The sequence below is a fragment of the Sparus aurata genome, chromosome 12 (genome assembly GCF_900880675.1).
Source record: "Sparus aurata chromosome 12, fSpaAur1.1, whole genome shotgun sequence".
Classification (NCBI taxonomy): Eukaryota; Metazoa; Chordata; class Actinopteri; order Spariformes; family Sparidae; genus Sparus; species Sparus aurata.
The window spans coordinates 11181104-11200627 of record NC_044198.1 but is presented as its reverse complement, the minus strand read 5'-3'; the positions used below and the strand labels follow the sequence as shown (position 1 = coordinate 11200627).

Genomic DNA, 19524 nt, shown 5'->3' with positions numbered 1-19524 from the left:
CAAAGAAAGCGTCTTTCCCTGCATACAATGGCTGCTATTTCTTCATCGCTCTGTCACTTTGTGTGTTCCTCACGTTGGGTTACAACTACACTCACAGACTGCCTCTGTCTCTTTTCCTTCTCTGTGCTCAAAGACCGTAGGTATGTGTGTGCAATAGCCCATACAAAGATTGCACTGTTCACCCTTTTTTCCTCACGTCATTTTATATGATTTTCTGTTTAAGGTCAAGGCTTACGACACCACACAAAGACGCTGCTGTTGTCCTTGTTGAGTTTTGTTTTTCATAATGTGTTTTCCATTAGCTTTGCATAATCGTATGGATAATCTGAAGAGTGGCTTGTTCTTTCTTTGTACGTTTCCCTTTTTTTATTCATGCATGTGAAGCTCAGTAGCACTAGAGATGTTCTCAACAGACGGATACAGCTGGTCCTCCTCTTTCTTTCTTCCACTCTTGTTTATATGTTCTCCAGTGCATGAAGTGATACGAGCATCCATAAAAGAGCTGCCGCTTTGTCTTTGTTGCTTTCTGTCATTAAAATGTCTAACAGTGCATGTGTTATTAGTCTAGCAGCCATTAAAGTGGGACAGACAGAAGTCTGGGCTTCTGTGCTTTTGGTTACAAGACAGTTTAGTCTATTTAAGAAGTGTTTATAGGTAGAGGAAGGTGAATTTTTCATGGAAATCCAGGTTTATCCATGATTATAGCTTTAGTCACCCTCTTTCTCTCTCACATTACCACACGTTATTGTACTTCTATCCTTGTGAGGACCCTCATTGACATAATGCATAATGCTCCTTACCTTTACCTTAGCCATCACAACTAAATGCCTAACCTCAATCCTGACCCTTGGCCTAACCAAAACCTAATTCTAACCTTACCCTTAAAATCAAGCCGTAACCCACAAACAGCCCTTTGAAGAAGCCAAACTGTCTTCACTTTCCAAAAATCTCCTCACTTTGTTGGTTCAACAAAACACACACACACACACACACACACACACACACACAAAGGATAATGCAGAGTCCATATTCGTCCCAACGATTCACCTCTGTCCCTATCAGTGGTGGAAAGATTCCAGTTTCCCGGGTTACAAGATATTCTGGGATGGTGTCCCATAGAGTGTAAATATAGATGCCACACCCTCTGCCTGAAATACTCTCATACACACACATACACGGTCACACACTACAGAGTCACATCACACACACATTTTAAGTTTTTAAAGCGATGAACTATTTTGCAATGGATTTTTAAGGTCAATGTTTTGTGGTAATTTAATGGTTAAAGTGTTTTAACTTTAAGGTTTCTTTGACTGAAGGCACTCCTTGGACTCCTACACATGAGCTCTGTGACTTTACTTCGCCCACTAGAGAAGATTGTTTTCTGGAAGCCTCGAGGATTGAATCTCAGACAGCTGAGCTCCACTTAAAGCAATTTCCAGCTCACATCTGAGACCCTTGTTCACTATTGTAATTGCATGAGAGCTGCTTCTGCAGCATTCCTTACATACAAACATGCAAGAAAAATGCCCGGCCACTTAATCAAGTACTAAAGTTGGGCTCTGCAAAGACAGTTATCATTCTTTGTATTTTTGAGAACTGATACAATTACTAGTATATATGCACTTTTACAGGACGGTCTGACCAAAAGAGACAAATGCTATTACTAAGATAAAACAAAGCAAGGGATAGTTGTATCACAAAGTTGTCACAAACTTTAAGATTTAGTCAGAAACAGTCTGGGAAAAAAGGCACTCAGGATGTTTCTGACCCACTGTGGGTGATTTTGGATGATCTGTGGTTGTGGGAACTGAGCCTTTAACTTATGGCACTGTGTCTTTTAAATACAGAATGTCTTCATCCTTGTGATACTGCTCGGTTTTCTTCTTCCTGTCTGAGGAACTAAATAAAGCCACATTTGGCCACACTCTAAACACTGGAAAATAAAGTGAAACCAGACCAAAAACACATGTCAGTGTGGCACAGTAAAGAATTATCTTTGTGGTTTTAATTGCTTTTGTAAGTAACTGCAATATGTCCTCTTTGAACATAGAATTGGACAACAAGTCTATTCAACAGCTGCTGAATGAAGTGATTCACAAGCCTTGGCTTCACAATCACAACTGTCCTTTTGGTCCACAACGCTCTCTCTTTGACCATTCACTCTTGTTCTGTTCAGACCAGAGCGAGTGTTATCCTGGCGTTCGTGGCAACGTACGATGTTGATGTTATTTCAGAGCTGGTGATAAGCTACAGTAGCTGCCGGCTAACAGAGTCTCTTTCATGCAGAGATGTGATAGATGAGGAGGTGGAGCCTGACTCACGGATGCCAATTTGACCCAGAGCCTCATTTTGTGAGTGTGCTCTGATCTCCTTTGCTCAAATACACGAATATATAATACGAAATTATACATCATCAAGTAATACATTGCATGTTGGCTGATTACTCCCATTATTCAAAACTGACAGAAGTCTGCTTCCACTTCACTACTGCCCATATTCTTCCAAATGCTTGTATTTTATTTTTTTGTTAATGCAGTGGTGTGTGTGTGTGTGTGTGTGTGTGTGTGTGTTTGGGGGTGTGTGTGTCATATTTTCCTCTACCCTTTGCTGCATTGTGCCAACAGTTTCTGCTGCTGTAGGCTGTGTTCTTTCTATTTGTCTTTGCCAGAAACACCGGGGAAAGATCCCATTTAGAGGCTTTTCCTTTCCTTTTAATTTCCCAAGCAACTTTCAAGGGCGTTCTTGTCCACGCTACTGTATATCCATACATTATTAAGGCAAAGTCAGCGATTTTATAGGGCCAGCCTTCTCTTTTTCCGTGCATGAATAAATGGTGATATGCATAAAAACTGAAGTATTATTGACGTAGGAAGAAGATACAGTTTAGCATTGTGTCTGTGTAAATCAGTTAACAACAGTCCCAAAAAAACACATTTAAATGTCCCAAAGTGATGTTACACTGTGCCAAAATGAATATGCTACTCTTTTTTACTTACTGTAATTATCATCTATAGTTGTTAGCTAAAAGTATTAGCATTTTACAAGAAGTACATTTACCTCCAAACTTTATATCACTATTCACTGCGTAGCTGCTAGCTCCGTTAGCCAAGCACGCCACAGCGACCTAGTCGAGCTCTCCTGCTGAGTTCAACACAGATTTGTTGTCTACAATGTAGTATTGTTGGGCATAACAATAAGGTGTGTCCCATGTTGATAGTGAGTTTATTGTGTCTTTTTAAGATTCTAATGTGTCATAGTTTTCACTTCCTTGGTGTCCCAAGGAAGATTTCAATTCGTCCTACACTTGTTTTTTTATAATACGGGAGGACGAGACACTACTAGTCAAGAGCACTTGTTCCCAATATGATGCACTGTTCACAAAACAATTTTCACAGTTAATTCTCTTCAGGAAAAATCTAAAGAATCTTCTCTATTGTACCGCCTGGGGACAGCTCCTAAAAATAAATCAAAATAAATAAATAAATAAACGTGATCTTGACATGCCTGTCCTGTCTCAGAGAAGACAAGGTGCAGCCCGGCCCAATTCTCACACCCTGCCACTGGAAACACTCACAGCCTAGTTTACAAAGCATCATGGTGGCAAGTGCTGGCAGGCGCTTTATTCATAGCACTGGTGATCTCATGTCCAACCTTCATCGGGGGAATAAGGGACTATCTTACAGCAATGCTTGATGGGAATCAGGAAGCTCCTCCCAGAGACACAAACGCAGGAAGTGCCCACAGAATCACATCACTCTCTCTTTTTTTCTCCCTTTTTTCAACCTTCTCAATACCTAACTCTCTTCCTTTGGTATCTACGCCCTGCTTTCACTTGTTTTTTTCTGACTCTGCTTTATGAGTTTCCCTGTTTCAGCACTCCAGCTCTAATTTTCTTTAATATCTCCATTAAATGTTCTTCCTTCTCTCTTTTCATTCCTGGTCATCTCTTGTTGCATCTGTTTTTAGCGGAGATGTGTGATTGTACAGCTGCTGTTGGTGTTTGTTTTCACATCGATGCAAAAGAAAAATGTAGATTTTGCTCTAAGGTTACAGAGCTGTCCCGTTGAAACCCAATACTTCTGTAGTTACTCTGTGTGTGTGTGTGTGTGTGTTTGTGTGTGTGTTTAAACCACTGTACAGTATGCATTGGTTAGTCTCACAAAATTAGATCTCTTTATTGGGACTTCGGTTAGATGCTTCAAATTTGGCTGATGAATGAAAACTATTGTTGTTGTCCTCAGGGAATCTACATTTTTATTTGCCAGAAGTGAGGACTACATATTAAAATTAGAGGCAAGAAAAGCAGATGTGCAGTGACAAAATCAATTTGTCAACTTTGCTTTTATAGTTACTCTGTTAATCTGTTCAGTTTGCCAGAACTGATCAGCAAAGTCAAAATTATATCAAGAAAAAATAAACAAGGCCCCACACCGAGTGTCACTGTGGTGTCCACCAGCGTACCTGTGTATCAGGTCTTCCAGCCTCTTCCCTTGTTCTTCATCCTGCTCCAGCTGTTTCCGCCGCGCCTCCCCATCCTCCTCTGCCATTCCCTGGAGGAGCCATCGCTCACGCATGGCTTTGGACTGAAAAGGGAAGAGAGACGCAGTTAGGTCAGACAGTTTTTTTTTTATTTATTCAGTGATGTTATATATTTTGCCAGACATTTTGGAAGCCCTCCTCCTCAGGTCAACTATGAATGTGAAGAGATGATAATGTTTTAAAATGTCTGATTTGTCTGACTCAACTGGACTGATTGGTGCACCCATGTTCGAAAGATGCAGCAAAAGTGCCCCCTTGGGTGCCCTTATAAATGTGATGCCCTTCACAAAAGTGGCAAGTGCTCCTCACCACTATGAATATATCATGATTTTCTGCACCCTGGTACCCCCCCCCCCCCCCCCCCACACACACACACGTGGTGCCCTTTTTATTTTTTTGGCCCTTGCCCCTCAAACAGCCTGAGTCGGCCACTGCTTGTAGAAATGTCTTGTAAACACAGTTATTCACTAAAAGCCCAAAATGTGTGCATCCTTAAATGCATTTCATTCCCTATAAACATTCTAAAACATACATTGTTTACATACATGTTTGCTAACTGGCAGTCTTCATCTCTACCCCTTTATTTAGGATTAACACATTTCTCTGGGTCATTACCACCACCAACTGTGATTCTGTTGAATTGCATGAAACTGGCATATACCCAGCAAGCTTGTGAGCAAAGGGAGCAGCAAATAAGCTGTTTAGTGAGCAAACTAAACATGTATTCAAAACACACCAGTAGTAATGGTATCGTAAAGATCTACAGAAACACCACCACACTCTTCAAGTAGCTCTTCCTATCTTCGCTTCTGTGATATTCTTAGACATTATCAACCAGCCAGCAGACTTTCATGGAAACTAATTTGTGAGAGATGTGTAAGATGACTGCCAAGCACAGCTCTAACAAATAAACAAACACTCACTGTAGGCCCACACATGCACACAGTATTTTAGATAAAACAGAGGGACTTGAAACTCAGGAAAACACAAAGAATCCATTCAAGCCAAGAGAACGACATTAATCAATCATAAGTAAGTCTTGTTATCTACAAATACACATATACATAGAAGTATTTGGGTTTTTTTCCCTCTAATTGTTCATCCACAAATGAGTCTGTTTTCTTTCTTCCATTCCTGAAAGTTCTCTGGGAACTTCAACAAATGTGTTTTCTTGAAATTCCAAAGAATCTGCCTGCTGCTTTCAGTTGGAATTCTTCCGTTTTTAAAATAGATTTTACTGAACTAGTCTATTGAATAAAATAAATCTTGTGTGAAGCTGTTTATTAAGACAGATGGCGGTTTTTGCCTCACAAACATTCTTTAAAAGTGGAGACTGCTATTCTGTCTTTGTCTTTACAGTAGTTCTGTCTCCAGGAGTCACACAGATGTCTGTTATAATCCCTTTTGCACAATGTTTATGTTACTAAAATGTGCAGGTGACATTAGGTCTTACATCAGGGCTGCATACACGGAGGTAAAAGTACCAATCATCTCATCACACAGGGGTAAATACTTCATGAATACTTCTAAATGTATTAAAGATGAGTGCCAGAGCTGTGTGTTTATGCCACTAATGTCTCAGTCTGGGACTGTTACCACAACAGAGACGAGCACTTAGCTTTACCTTTGGCTGTTTACTGTCAAAACCGTTGCTTGGCTTTGAGGTCGCAGAGTTGACAATTAACAGTACGAGTGCCTCCACATATACACACATCCACTGGCACACAGCACACAATGAGCTCTGCAGAAATGATTCCAAAGCATTTTACCACCTGCTGTCAGAATGTGGCAGCGGGGCTATTTGTTTGTTTGTGTCTGCATGTGTGGCTGCTACACACCCACATAGCTGAGCTAACCTCGCATAGATCATGTGCGTCACGTATTCAGAGCTGTCGGCCAGAAGTATTTCTGAATGAGGCTCAAGTTGTGCATCCTTTATGTTGTTGGACTGAATTGATACACGCTCGTCCAAAATCCAGTTTAAGGATTTGATTATAATTTAAACAACATTTTTGCAGCACCCCTATTCACCCTCTATCTGAACGCTTTGTTTTAATTCCTGTCTCTCTAAGACCCCCTCCTGTAAAGCTCAGTCTTCTCTGATTGGTCAGCTCTCACAGGCCTGAGCAGGCACCACCCGCTGTGTTTATGCATTGGTCCTGCTGGTGTCTTTGCAACCTTACGGAAGTCCTGATGGCTCGTTTACAGGCTCTATCTCTGATTGTCAGCGATTCTTTGCAGCTTGAGCACCTAGGCCTGTAATATCATTAAAAAAGCCATGGATGTCTCACTTTCTAAAATATGGCTCCTTTAAAGTCATGCTGACTTGTGGCCAATAAAGACCATACCAATATTGTGAACGTGAAGCAAATAAACCATTATTTGTCTTGAGTAGGATTGCTGGCATTGAGCTGACTCTAACCTCTGACCACCATGTGGAATTTTTTCAACAAAGTACAACTGTACAAAAAAGTAATTACTTAAAAAAAGGTTTTCTGGACCATTTTGACAGTCAACAAAACACTGAGGATAAAGTTAGGTAGGATAACTGACCAGTTGTTTCCTTTTGAGAACCAGCCTGCTCTCTGCTTTTTCTCACGCTGTTTAATAGACTTTCCATTTCCTGTAGAGCTCTGACACACAACTGCTCTGAGCTGCACTTTTGAAGGCAAGGATCGGGGTCGGTTAGAAGGTCTGAAGCTATTCATCAGAAACTGAAATAACACATTTATCGAGCATCAAAACGCTTTAATACATGACTGCCGGAGGGAAAAACCATCCATTTAGTGAGGAAACCAGGCTGGAGCATAAATCCCTCCTAAAGGTCAACTTTACTCTGAAATCATCGTGGTGTTCAGCTCGGACCCAGACTCAAATCAACGCCTCCATTCTGACCGGCTTGAATCGTGCAGCCCAGAGGTTCTTATCAAATCTCTCGGCTCCAGTCTCCATTTCCTCTCCCAGGCCACTGTGTCTCTGGAGAGCAGACTACAAAGCCTGCTTCATGCTGCCTGGCTGTGTGGCACTCAGAGGTAATGGCCATTAAATGGGACTTTGTGACCAGATGCTGATAACATCTGGAGTTCAAGCCTGCTGGTGTTGTATGCAAGAACACTAAACAGAGCAGTACACAGACTCTGAGGACTCTGATTTGATTCCCTGTATAGCTCAGTGGATGATAGAGCAAAGCAGTACCACGTTTAGGTTAGGGAGCATTAAGATGATATCGGTTACTTGTTTTCATTTTTCTGGGAAGAGATACAAGACGCAGGCCATCGCACATATTTATGATTACTGGATAAGTCCTACAAATAGGATCTTTAACGTGTGGTTTCCTGCTCCCCGCTTGGTAGCATCCCTTCTTCCACAGAGGCTAATTCCACAATAAATACATGACACTGAATGTATTATATTAACCAACGTGTATAAGAAAAGATGAAAAAATTCCAGTATAAGCATTTTAAAAGAAGGCTATATAGTGTAAACAGCTTCAAAAACAAAAAATGGATTTAAGGCCAATTATGTTCTGGGAAATTAAAGCTAACAGGCTAACGTCAGTGTTAGGTTCTCAGATTCTGTTTCAACTTTTTGACACAGGGCTTTATTTCGGCAACCACTGTGGTCGCACCACCGCAGCCTGAACGCACTACCCACGCTTAAATCAAAGGGAGGATTGGTGTTTTTGCTACAACAGCTGATTTGGTCTGAATGAGGCCTTAAAATGCTAATCATGAGTGAGTTGGATGGGAGACCCCATCGCTCCCCCCTCACTTCCTGTCATCTCTCTACTGCCAGCTACCTTGCAGTATAGATACAGCTATGCAAGGATATGGTTATGCAATCGAGCATAAAATGCCAAAATCATGAGAAAAAAGAGACATCAAGTGTTTAAAAAAGCAAATGGAAAGCTTTTTTGACCAGGACATATTTTAATTATTATGAGCTGGCGATTAGAAAGACGAGAGTAGAAAAACAGACATTGTGTATGAAAATGCTGCATGTAATTAAAGCAGAGTTCCCTGGGGATCTCTGCAATGCAGCCGCGATTTAAATAAAACAACACAAGCCAGTAGTTTAAAGTGTAGTCACTGCAGTGGTCTGAAATGTCAGCAGTTGATGTCATAGGTATAATTTGTTATCATTATACTTTCCATGCACAATAAGTAGGTCCAAAAAATAATGAAAGGAAAACTGACTGAGATGCATGAAAGTATGCATAGAGACTAATATAATACATTATACAAAACTTGTACTTGCACATAAGGAACTTGTCAGGTTCAAATTCAAGCAGTGCACGAACAGACCAGGAACGGTATGTATGTTATTATGCAGCATGCACAGACTGTATCATCTGGACTTACTGCCGTGATTAAGCCCCGGTGCGATCGCTTCATTAATGGCTGTACTGCACTGAATACGTTTAATAGCCAGACTGTGCACATGGGTTTAATCAATGCTCCTCTTCTGTCCATATTTCCGTAAGTGGGTGTTAAATGGTGGAAAACACCAGCGTGTACAGGAATAAGACTTATTTAATAAAGGAACCATTCATGCCAAGCGTGTTTAAGGGCTGTAATTAGAGAATGGAATGTATTTTTATGGCAAATATTAAAACTGGCTGCCATAGATATTTGTAGTATAATGGGTACCCACAGCTGAAACCCCACCCACTTTACATCTGCGGAGCATTTAGGGCCGCAGGATTTTAGGAACAATTCCTCTTCAGCAGTTCAGTATGCAAAAAGTGCATGAATCATGCTGTGCAATCATTGAGTAAGCAGTGAAAGTATAAATATCTTTTAACTGAACTGCTTTTAATCTATTTCTGGCTACATTTATTCTCGCATACATTCCAAGAATATTATCAGGAAACACAAATTGAAGTCTTTGCTGTCCAAATGTATTTTAAAAAGGGACATGATATAGTGTATCAGGTGCTTATATCTGGCGCGTCTCCACCTGACAGGACTGATCATGTGTTTTTCTGAGCATGTGTGTGAGGTCAAGGAACTCATTTTTCATTGGCTGAAAGGTTCAAGAACACCACATAAATAAGCTGTTGATTTTTTTCAAAACTCACAATCTGTCAGCAGTTTGTAGCTCTGTTTACGCACCACTTACGATTTGAACGTCACATCAGGGTTTACTTGAAACAAAATCCTGGCTTCCGAGCAACGGCTGGCAGTAATTATTAAGGGATATGTTTATGTGTGTTTGGATTGGAGCTGTTTATCTGGAAAGAAGAAAACAGCTCTGGCCGGCCCCTGCTTGGCCAAGGGAAACTCTGCCGCTCTAACAGGCCGGCACACCAGGAGCACAGAGAGATCTGGGTGTTTGGAATAAAACACTACCTGTCAGCCGCAAGCTAACACATTTATCCGTGCGTGCGAGTGATTAAATGCACGCACGTGTAACAGCAGTACCAGAACAAAGCTGTTAAGAAAGGTGCATGATGTATGTTTGAGAGCACACTGTCTCTTTATCTCTCTGTGACGTATAGGGTCAAGGGAAGAAGTCTGTTTAGGAAAAAAGAAAGAGGGATTGAGGGGATTAAGAGAGATGAATGAGTTTCACACACACATTTGTAAAGTTTTCTTGTGAGCATCATTCATCAGTCATTTTCTAACCCCAATTCGAACTCTCTACCTTACCTTCACTATAACACTGACCTCATTGTAATCTAACCCCAAACTCAATATCTGACCAACGGTTGTATTAAGTCTTAAGCAATACTTTATCTCTTAGTGAGAGAAAATGAAAATGACAATGTAGTTAACATTTTTACCTTTGCTGAGAGGGTTTGTTTTCTTTTGTGTCTTTTTCTCTGTGGATGGTTAGTTGGTCAGCAGGATTACACAAAAACTACAGAACTGATTTCCAAGGAAATTGGCTGCAGGATGGATCGTGGCCCAGATTAGAACACATTAACTTTCAGCCTAGTCGCCAGGATATGTTAGCACTTAACATTTCTGCAAACCACAGATACTGCCAAGCTTGAGATTTAGCAAAATCACACCCATATTATAGCTTGTGAGCTAACTTTCACATTGGGAGTCATAAAAACGACAGTAGTGGGGTCATTGCCACCAAGGTGGCTGCCTAATGGCCAACCACAGTTTGAGTCACATTGGTGGATACTTTTAAGGACACATGACGATATTTCCATCCGTTTTTGTGGGGATATATTTCACAGGCCATCAGCTGACCCATCTCACTCTAGCTAGCCACAGCTTATTATATGATTCAGCACATGTACTTTCAGGGGCAAAACATTTTTTAATACTGTTTTTATTGCCTTAGACTACTGTTATTGGTTTTACTCTTTTAACCTGCATTTTTTAACAGCACTTTATAAGTCTGGGTATGCAGGCTCAGGGACTGTGTTGTGTTGTATAAATGTTCTTGTCGTGTTATTCATGTTGCACCTTGATCCCAGGGAAACGCTCCTTCAGTCTGACTTGCACATGAACTTGATATGACTTGCTTTACAATGACACTATCATTGCACCAAAGTCAAACTTACACCAAAGTTACAATAATCATTGTCATACCTCAAATAATGTCATTTTTTTGATGTGTGACAAGGATTCAGATGGCAGAGTGGGATCAAAATGCATGTTATGAGTAGCCCAACAGAAATAGAAGTCATGTGTAATCAGCTACGTGCACCTAGTAAGTTGGGAACACACTGAATGAAGATAGATTGTAGACGGAGCGGCTGTAATTTCACCACCAGCAGCACCTCCATGTTTTAAATATACCACAACACAAACCAACCTTGAGATGCTGCAGTTGTAGCACCAGGTCATCGAGCTGGCTTCTTTTGTCTTCAATCTCCGTCTGTCGCTTTCGCTTCTCCTGAGAGACAAAAAGCAGAAGAGAAAAAGGTCGAATTTACTCCATAAACATTTCATTGTTCTGGATATATATTTATATTGTAGTTTTATTAGGTTTAATAGAGCAGTGGAACAAACCAGAGATGAGGAAGTTGAGCATGGTGATGCACTTATGCACACTGTTTTATTGATGTAACGTTTTAATATTAAGTGTTCATCAAGACAAGATCCCTTTGGGGCAATTACAGCTTTTATCCATTCAATTTACAGTCGAGCAGAGACTTAATGTCTTCTGATGCAGCATACTGTCTAATTCAGTTTAAATTGATGGTTTGGTGGAGTCACAGCAGCAACATCCAAGTTTTTGAGTTCATCTGCACTGTTCAACTTCTCATTCTGGAGAGATGGGGAGAAAAATGACCCCCCCGTGTACGCAGGGAGGAAGTTAAGTATTAGAGAGATCGGTGGTCAGGGCTTATCGAAAGTTGAGAGGGGACAGGGTCCACAGGCTATCTAAAGGGGATGGATTAGGCCTTGAATCCTCCAAATGGCACTGTGGTTGAACTTGAGTTGGGGAGAACAATCCTTTACTTTTCTTTTAGGTGATAAAGGAGACATTTGGAGGCTGGGTAGGACGTACAGTCAGTGGGAAGTTTGAAACTGGAATTACTCAACAGACTGAGGCTATGTGGAGTCACTATATGCATGGGAATATAAACAAAGCAGTTCCCAGAACAACCCCGTTCGGGGCTGAAGGGCACGAGATACTGTAGATGTGTATGTGGCTTTATCGCTCTCACTCACTCTCAGTGGGAGCAGAAAGAGGATTTCTGGGACGTTTCCTGTCGGCTAAAAATAAGCATCAGGGAAAACCCCAAAATGTGACTAAACCTTAGACCACCTCTCAAAGGGAGTCAGGCTGAGTGACACAGAAAGGAATAAAGAGAACTGAATATAGACCAGCACAGTGGAAAGGTTAGAGCTGAACAGAGTGGCATGGATGAAGTATAGCACAGCATAGAATAGTAGAGTTGGTGGAGTATCAGATTTTGGCAGTTTCGTTCCTCCATACTTCTCCCTCTAACAGTTAATAATTGCTTTAACTGTAATAACTGTGACCAAGTAGTTGTTGGTGCATAAACTGCAGATCACAGAGATTGCAGATCAGAAGATGGTCATGTGGACTGTTATTGTGACCATCACATTGGGTTGTTTTTGGAGGCTCTGATGATGAAACAATTTTTGTCATTTTTAATATTTTCTGGGACATTTTAAGCCTTTACAGACAGAAGAGGAGTGTCAGTATTGTGGTTCATGGTATGCGTCTCAACCCTGAAGCTATAGGTGCACCTCTATTTTGTCAATTACTGTAAGTGTTTCGAGGATTTGTTGTTCAGAATGATATGCTGAGCTGCCCTTGCCACCGGAGGACCCTGCTTCTAGTAAACCATGATGAACAAGTGCTTCCTTTTTGCAAGACATAGACACAATCTTTTAATGCACAGGAACACAAAGGATCTAAGTGAGGATATCTTTAAACAGATCTAATCTTTCGCAAAAAAAGAAAGCCCAGGAGAAACATGGATCTTTAAAACACTAGTCATAAAAAGCTGAACTGAACATAGAAAACATGGACCAGATCCAAACAACATGACTTTATCTGTATCACTGAGCAAACACATCACAAAGCTGCATCCAGACTGTGAAAACATCTGCACCAAACCTGTGTCCATCTCTCTCTCTCGCTCTCTCTCTCTCTCCAACACACACACACACACACACACACACACACACACACAAACCACAGCAACCTACACAGCAGCGGTTCCCATGGCTTGTGAAGTACAGTCAGAGGGCCAGGGCAGAGGCATGGTCACCAGATGTCAAGGACTGTTAAGGACATGTGGTTGAGGAATGGGCAAAACACACAGACACACACACACACGCACGCAGGCACAAAATACACGTTCACAGACACACAAAAGCAAACACACTCACAGGGACGAATATATACACATGATATACACACTAATTCATTCTCAAAACAATACAGTACTCAGAAAAAAGTTATGTGTAATCTGTGTTGGTGAATCCTTGATTATGCAGACTCCTGCTCACATGTAGACATATAGACAGATGCTTGACATCTGCAGATCAAAGACGGTTTGGCTTCCATACCATTACAGAAATACAATGTAAATAATGGACATTCCCACCCAAAGCAATGCTCTGCTTCAAAAACAGTATTGTACCAAAAAGCTGATGCAGACTGTTTTTCTGCCGATCAATGCAACCTTGCAACACTCTGTACTGGCCAATCAAACACCTAGCACACATACACTGCAGGTAATAATTGTCAAGACCTTAAGTGCTGCTGTAACCATTTTTCTGTTCTACAATCTTGTCTCAAAGGAGAAAACCCGCGGAGGGGTGTCTTGGCATTAATGTTGCCTAAGCAGCACTGCAGTAGTGCTGCTGTAAGTTTTAACCTTGAGTAAACAACTATTGGTTTGTGGACTACCATACTGAAGCCTAAAGTTTGCTGTTCTTGGATGTTTTGGAACCAGAAGTGAACATATTTGGACGGTTGAAGCTTGGATGATATCCTGATTATATCTGACTTAGAACCGAAGGACATGTCATGGTAGCACTTAAACATACTTTGCTCTATCTTCTATTTTACTCTAAATGGGACCATGTATTAAAGAAGACTTGAAACTATCGATTGAGACAATAAACTCATCAGGAACATTTTTACTGTGGTTATAACTCAAGTAAGAAGAAGAGTAATTTTCTCATAAGCTTAAACACAATCCGTCTTCTTTTTGCAACCATTGGAGTTGTCTCCAATTGGCCATTGGAAATAATGGAGGTTTAAGGCACTTTTCAGATTAAAAGGCTCCTTCCTCATACACTCAATAATCTGAACACAGTGTGATTGTAGATTAAGACCAAGCTATTCACTCTGTTGGAGGCTGCTGGTGTGAGACCTTTTGGAAATAACTGCATGAAGAGATGTAACTCAGGAAGTAGGCCCTGCTTTTTTCTAATGGCCTCACACAATATCTTGTCCAAGGAAACTTTATATGTATGTATGGAGAAATGTCTATCATAGTGCTTCTCGGATCTTGTACAAATTCAGCAATTAGAAACACTATTTGACATTGGTTTCAGTTGGGTTTCAGTGCCAAGAACAAGTCAACTCCCTGGAGTTATAAAGTTCCTGTCGAAGAGTGTTGGAATCATTTAAGTCCAGATATCACTTCTTGATCAGAACTGAAAATCACTAGCTGGAGGAATGGTCGTTGTCTCTGAGAATCTGCAACAGAAACTGATTACAATAAGATGAAAAGAGTCTGTTGCCTGGTACAGTTGAAAAGACAGACTCTGACCTTGTTCTGTTCACTGTATTTCCCCTCAGAAAACACATCCTCCCCCTTAGGAAAATATGTTGACATTCTTGGTGACAAACTCATGACTTCCCACACTCTGACTCACTTGAGTGTTTGGCCCCACTTGGCTTGCCACTGTGCTCTTATACAAGGGACACATCACTTTTCCCACTACTGTTGACACCATCCGAGAAATTGGTGTCCAACATTTGTGTTCGATATCTAAAATGGTTGGGGTCAATTGAGAACTTTCACTTTGTCTCATTGTTCATTTGTTTATCTTCATAAGTGAACCCAAAGGCACGTGGACAGGACAGATCTCAGTAACCTCTCATCCTACAGGGTTGAACATTTTGGCAGTGGAGTGGACTTACAGTATCTGATTACACTTCCAATAAACTTCAGTTCAGCACAATGAACTTTCACTCTTTCTTTGTAGTGTTTATGCCAGAAAAGAATTAAAGTCTCTAACCTTCACCTCCTTCTGTTTGTTGATGGTTTCCTGTAGCAGATTTGTATAATGTTCTCAGCCCTAACAAACTGTTCAACACTTTTGTTAAGAAGTGAGACAAATATTTTCAGGCAAATGATACCATTCTCATTTGGACACCATTGCCAATGGCTGACAATCTACTACTGATCCCTCTACCATCATAACATTGTGATTTTAAACATTACACAATTGTACTGTCACAGACTGTTGTGGTAAATTAAATACTTTTGAATTCAGTAATCAATGTGCAGTAGAGAACATGTGGGGGAATTCTCTTTGCCTGAGGTGGTTACAGGAAGGTGGATAGGATGACATTTACATTCCAATAAAACATCAAAGGGTCACTGTCCTGGGAAAGGCATGATTTCAATGATGTCATTGTTGTGGGAAGACATGATTAATTAACTACTCTCGTGAAAGTATGTAACCCCTATTCCCTAATAGGTAATCCCTTACACTGTCGTGTGTTTACTACAGGTATTTGGACTTGAGGTAGTGTGTCCCGTCAGAGTTGCCAAAAGGCTAGGGTTGTTTGTGGCATGTAGGAGGGAAAATAAAAAGAAGCTGTTGGTGTTGTTGGTCAATGCATGTCTCCATGATGGTATTATCTTGTTTTCTTATTAAACCTGCCCAGTAAGGCAAACCCAAGATGCTTGGTTACATTACTTTAGTTACTTTTCTAAGCTTAGTTTCCTCTTTATAGCTAATCTGCTTACTTTGTTTCAAGCTTCAGAGGCTGAAGACAACTAAGTTATGACTTACAAGATAGCAAAATTGTACCCGACACCCTCATCCACAAACTCACAAAGTCCACTGGCTCTTGGGCATTCCACACGGTATATGGGCTGGATGAATGTGCCGGGTGTGGGCCAGATCTGGGCCACAAGCATTTTGCTATCTGAGATGTGTTTTTGAGACCGTTTTTAAACCTGACACTGATATGTTTGTGGGACTCTTGCCTGGCATAGATGTGAGAATTGATCTGCCTCCTGCCTTTGCTGGTGACAGGAGCCAGAGTTTCCTTGGCTTTGTGACACAGTTGGGTGATGCCATCAGAGTGACAGTGGGAAGCAGTGGTGACTACAGTGGTGAGGATTCTCCCTACTCAGCTTTACTGACCCCCAGCACAAATGATATCATCGACAATCATGCTGTTTCACTGTGGTCGTCGTCATTTTCCAATTCTGTAGACATCACCCAACCCTAGTTCTCAACTGGACAAACGAAAGACTTTAAGGTAGAAACAAGGGATCCAGATATAGAATCCAAGAAATACTTAAATGAATGATCCTTGAACAAAAATTGTGAGCAGGATTCATTGTCATTTCACAGGCTGTTTAAGTGGAAATATTGGGAATGTAAAAAACGGACATTTGAACCAATAATCCTAACTCCAACCATTATCAGTAGGAAAAGTTTGATTTGAATAAGGGGTGGGTCCAAAAATCTAAGATGGTTTAGAACTGTGAAGTAAATAAAATAAATAAAATAACCACTGATCATGATTTTTATACATACAGCCAATAGGGCAAAAAAACGGTTTGTTATCGCGTGTCCAGACACTAATTGGAAGGCTTTCATAACAACGAAAATGTTAACACGAAAGTGTCAGAATGTGCACATGCGAGCACTGAAATGCAAACACACACACAAAACCTGCCCGTAAACAACATTCTTCTCTGCTGATACACATACACACCCGGCATGAGGTCACACACACGATTATAATGCGGTAAAGCGGTGATGTAATTCTGCTTAAATTCAAAGTTCTGCTGGTGATGAGATCTTGCACTGACGTTAGCTGTAGATCTGATGGGTCACATTCTGCACATGCCAACACACCCAGAGGAGACATCTCACAGTGATCGTCTTCCACTCAGTGGGTATCCATACCTGAACGCTTACAGAACAGGGACTGAAATGGACTGGCCACCTCAATGTGTTGAATGGGTGTGATTCAGCATTTATAAAGACCTAGATTTTAGAAAGTTCTTTGGTTGCCTCATAGTAATTCAGTGTTTTCTATATTTTTTTGTAATAAATTGATCTTAAAAGCTTTATTTCTTTTATTTTTTTACTATTGCCCACAGTATTGATACTGCTTTGAATAGTTTCATTATCTCTAAATTATTGTTATTGTGCATTTTTACCACAGATTTTACCACTTATTAGTACAGCACTTTGGTCAGCTCTGGTTGTTTTTAAAAGTGCTTTATGAATAAACGTAATAATAACTTGATTTGATTTTGATTTCTGAGTGAATAAATCATGCGATAACATTCAACATTAAATTGACTTAAAATGTTGGTCATGCTGAAATTAAAATAACCATTAGTTGCAGCTAGAGGCCTTCAGTATTGAAAAGTATACGATGAAAAGTGATGTCCTCCTCAGACAATGCTAATTTGTCAGGTCTACAGTGAACTGAACGCTAACCTGCTAAATCCCGAGCTAACATTGATGTCTTTACATGCAAACTTAGCACATTGCTGAAATGTCTTGAATGCCGTTGTCATGCGATAGGAGCAGGTGGTGACTATACTCATCATGTCCCTATTGAGTTGAGACACATGCGCGCATACCTCTGCATTCACATGGATAAACACAAAAACAGACATTTTATAACCTTGTCGAGAGATTGTCGACTCTTTCTTTCATGAGTCGACAATCTCTCTGTGATCACCAAACCAGAATGTATCTATTATGGGGGGAGCAATGTGAGGTACAATGTGTTGCATTCATATGTGCATCTGTTCAAATGACCTTTGCTACATGTCATCTACACTATTTCTCTGTCCTCCTGTCACTCCATATTGTTTACTATCCAATTAAGCTCAAATGTCAAGAATATAATTTCAAAACCAGCAGTGCCCACTAGAGCTGCATTCCAGCCTCTCCTGTCTCAAGTCTCTGTGGACCCTAACACGTACAAACATACACACAAACAGGCGTCTACACACAGACACACACACAAACACACTCAAATGTCCAGCAGACAGCTGCTGCTAATTTTAGATGGCATGTAATGCCTGGCGTGCCCCAGACCCCCTATTACCCAGCAAACCACACCCCCGCTTCCCCCTTAAAATGACTTTGCCCCAAGCACACTCCCCCACCCCCATCAACTGCAGAAGTCCATAACGCAAGCCTCCCCTGACCACCTCCAGCCCCTACAGGATCAAATATGCTCCGTTGGTAGACACACCCACTCTGCCAAATATTCAAGACCTAAGACACTGATTTAGGGAGCCCATTGAGCAATCACATGTGAGCATATAGCCTACACCAGTGAATCATTATAAACTAGAATCTGTATATTTTTCCCATCTGCATTTACATTGTTTCCAATTTAATGTAGCAATTGGGAACAACCTGGCTACCTTTTTGACCAAATAAGCTAGTTTCCATGTAGTAAAAACAAGCTTAAAGAGATGGCAAGCATCTGTTATGAAGGTGTCAAAGATTTAATTGAACTGCACTCATCCAGGGCTGGAAACTTGAGTTTGCTCTTACCTCAGACAGAGCATATGAACACCATTACAGGGGTGTGTCTCATTAAGTTAGTGGCAATGTGTCTTATTGTGGGCAAATAACTAACACAGGAACAAACAGAGGTTATTTCAGGATGCTCTTGTTGCTCTGCCATACAAAGTTTACAGCAGTTTGCAACAGTTGATCTAATTTCCATTACCTACTTGAGTTAAAAATAAAATTCCTGCGAATAAAAGCAGATGTCAGGAAGTTAAAAGCTAATCTGTAACAAACCTTTCATTGTAAGATTGTAAGAAATGCTTCTTTCTTTCAAGGCTTTCAAAATTCAGGCAACATTTCTGCGAACCACAGATATGTTCAAATCAGTGTGTGTCACAGGCTGCACCGTGTAAACCTTTCTGCAAAATGTGTCATATCATGTTCATGTTCATGACCTCTCTGAATGTAATGTCTGGAGGTGGAGGGGGCGGTGGTGGTTCTTGAGACAACAAGACTGCTAAGCCAGTGACCACAGTTCACCTCTGCATTTCCACATTTGTGTGGGAAACCACTGGATATTTTCTGACCAGGAACCCTAGCATTTCCGCAGTTGTTAGCCTGACACAACTGGATATTTTAGAGGAGAACTTTGGACAATTTTCAGCCGTGTGTGGTGACAAAAAATTAAATATTTTTTCACAGGAAGTCTAAACAGGTCTTTTAAACCAAAACATTAAGGTTTCCTAACCTTAATCAAGTTTTTTGTGAATAAACCCAACCAGAACATAAG

At 40.7% G+C, this 19524-nt stretch overlaps 1 protein-coding gene across 4 annotated transcripts in view; it reads right to left on the bottom strand.

Moving 5' to 3' along the window:
• palm2akap2 (PALM2 and AKAP2 fusion) overlaps window positions 1-19524 on the bottom strand; it is a 94009-nt gene that overhangs the window by 59655 nt on the left and 14830 nt on the right. For all 4 annotated transcript variants that reach the window (XM_030435367.1, XM_030435369.1, XM_030435370.1 and 1 more), the window contains exons 3-4: window positions 11320-11400; window positions 4465-4586 (exon numbers count right to left, since the gene is read on the bottom strand). In XM_030435367.1, the coding sequence (XP_030291227.1) occupies window positions 4465-4586; window positions 11320-11400 (203 nt within the window). The remainder of the gene's footprint in view (window positions 1-4464; window positions 4587-11319; window positions 11401-19524) is intronic.